Raw genomic sequence first — 1,923 nt, forward strand, 5'->3', positions numbered from 1 at the left:
GGAGCTACGGAGAAATCTGCAGATGCCCCTTCCTTGTTTGGGGTTTGGAGATGCCCAAATGAGGTCCAGCTGTGAAGCAATGCAAACTGCTGTGGGGCCTTGGGCCTTCTTTTGGAAGTTCTGGGTCTCTCTGACCCAGCTGCAGTTTGTTAGGTAATTTTCAGATTGCAAAGGGCCAGGCCTTTCATATGCAAAAGCTTCTGGCACAGCTTGGGTGGGGAGGGGTCGCAGGGGATCAACAGGGCGGAGCTAGCAGCTATGGCTGCTCCTCAGTCCTACCCTAAGGGCCCTGCATCTCAGTGTCCCAGTAATCGGCTGCAAGCACCTCGGAGAGAACGCTGCCCTCGAGTTCCGACTGATGCCAAACAGTCCAGTTTCTCCCTGTATGAGTCTGGGTCCCCAGAGACTCATCTGGAACTGGAGTTCAGAACAGTCAGGAGCTTGAGACTCCCTCCTGATTGAAAAAGACAACCGTGTCCTCAGTTGGCAGCCCTTTCCACGCTGCCTCAGTACCTCTGCAGTTTACTTCCGCACCTCCTCTGAGTCTCAGTGTGCTTTTCTCTTTCCTTCTAGTTGTAGAATTTCCACTCAGCCAGCCTTCCTGTGGTTCTGGATGATGTCCGTTTTTGTCTTTTAATTGTATTTTTGAAGTGGTTTTGGAGGCAGCAATTTCCAGCGTTTACCTATGCCGCCATCTTGGTTTCTCCGAGATGAAAATTTTTTTGTTTTCTGTTGACATTTTCTTAACACAACTGAATCACACCAAACAAGGGAAGAGCACCCAGTACCAATTCCAGTTAAATGAATGTTCAAGAAAGCATCCCTTCGCAGTGGTTCTCAACCTTCTTAATGCCGCGACCCTTTAATACAATTCCTCATGTTGTGGTGACCCCCAATTTCATTGTTACAAATTGAACATAATTAAAGCATAGTGATTAATCACAAAAAACAATATGTAATTATATGTGTTTTCCGATGGTCTTAGGCGACCCCTGTGAAAGGGTTGTTTGCCCCCCAAAGGGGTCGCGACCCCCAGGTTGAGAACTGCTGCCTTAGAGTCCGAATGTAAGTATGAAAGGATACTTAATACTTGATGGATAACACAGGCGCTGTCACAGTGCATCCCATTCTCGGGGGGAGAGGGGAGTACAAACTTATCAAAAACTGTGACAAAAAGAAAAGTTTGAAGCTCAAATTATACCTTGACTAACTCTACTCCCATTCATGACAAAGTATATTTTAAAAGTTAATGTTGTCCTGACTGGTTTGGCTCAGTGGATAGAGCTTCGGCCTGCAGAATGAAGGGTCCCAGGTTCCATTCCAGTCAAGGGTTATGTACCATGGTTGCAGGCACGTCCCCGATAGAGGGTGTGCAGGAGGCAGCTTCTCTCCCATCGATGTTTCTGCAGGAGGCGGCTGATTGATGTTTCTAACTCTCTATCCCTCTCCCTTTTCTCTGTAAAAAAATCAATAAAATATATTAAAAAGAAAATTTAATGTTTATGTAGAAACGTGTGACTTACAGGAAATAAAAATTCTACTTTAATACGCAGCAGCGCTTTAAGCATGCACTTCACGTCCTCTCCCTGCTTCGCACAAGCTCGGGTTTACTGAAATGTATCTACAAAGAACAATCTAATTAGGGCCAATAGGGGTCCACGACTGGCATCTGATGCTTTTTCCTTCTGAAACGGACAAGGCTCCTACAGAGAGTGACCACTGTCCCTGAGCAGAGGTAGGACGGGCAGCGAGGGGCGGGGCGGGTGCGGGCCTCGGGTTACCGGGTGGGAGTAACCCTGAGTCATCCGCACGCGGGGAGCCCGGAGGACGAGGACGGGGCCGGCTGGCTCTGGACGGGGAGGGGACAGTCCAAGCCCATCAAACACCCGGGATGGACAGGGCAGAGCCAGCAAGCCTCCGGCC

At 48.7% G+C, this 1,923-nt stretch overlaps 1 protein-coding gene across 1 annotated transcript in view; it reads right to left on the reverse strand.

Moving 5' to 3' along the window:
* Window positions 1–1,607, reverse strand: part of KIAA1841 (KIAA1841 ortholog) — a 43,575-nt gene extending 41,968 nt beyond the window's left edge. Inside the window, exon 1 of the mRNA XM_006778569.2 lies at window positions 1,524–1,607. Coding sequence (XP_006778632.2) covers window positions 1,524–1,568 — 45 coding nt within the window. The 5' untranslated portion in view covers window positions 1,569–1,607. The remainder of the gene's footprint in view (window positions 1–1,523) is intronic.
* Window positions 1,608–1,923: the final 316 nt, after the last annotated feature.

The sequence above is a fragment of the Myotis davidii genome, unplaced genomic scaffold, assembly GCF_000327345.1.
Source record: "Myotis davidii unplaced genomic scaffold, ASM32734v1 scaffold6, whole genome shotgun sequence".
Lineage (NCBI taxonomy): Eukaryota > Metazoa > Chordata > Mammalia > Chiroptera > Vespertilionidae > Myotis > Myotis davidii.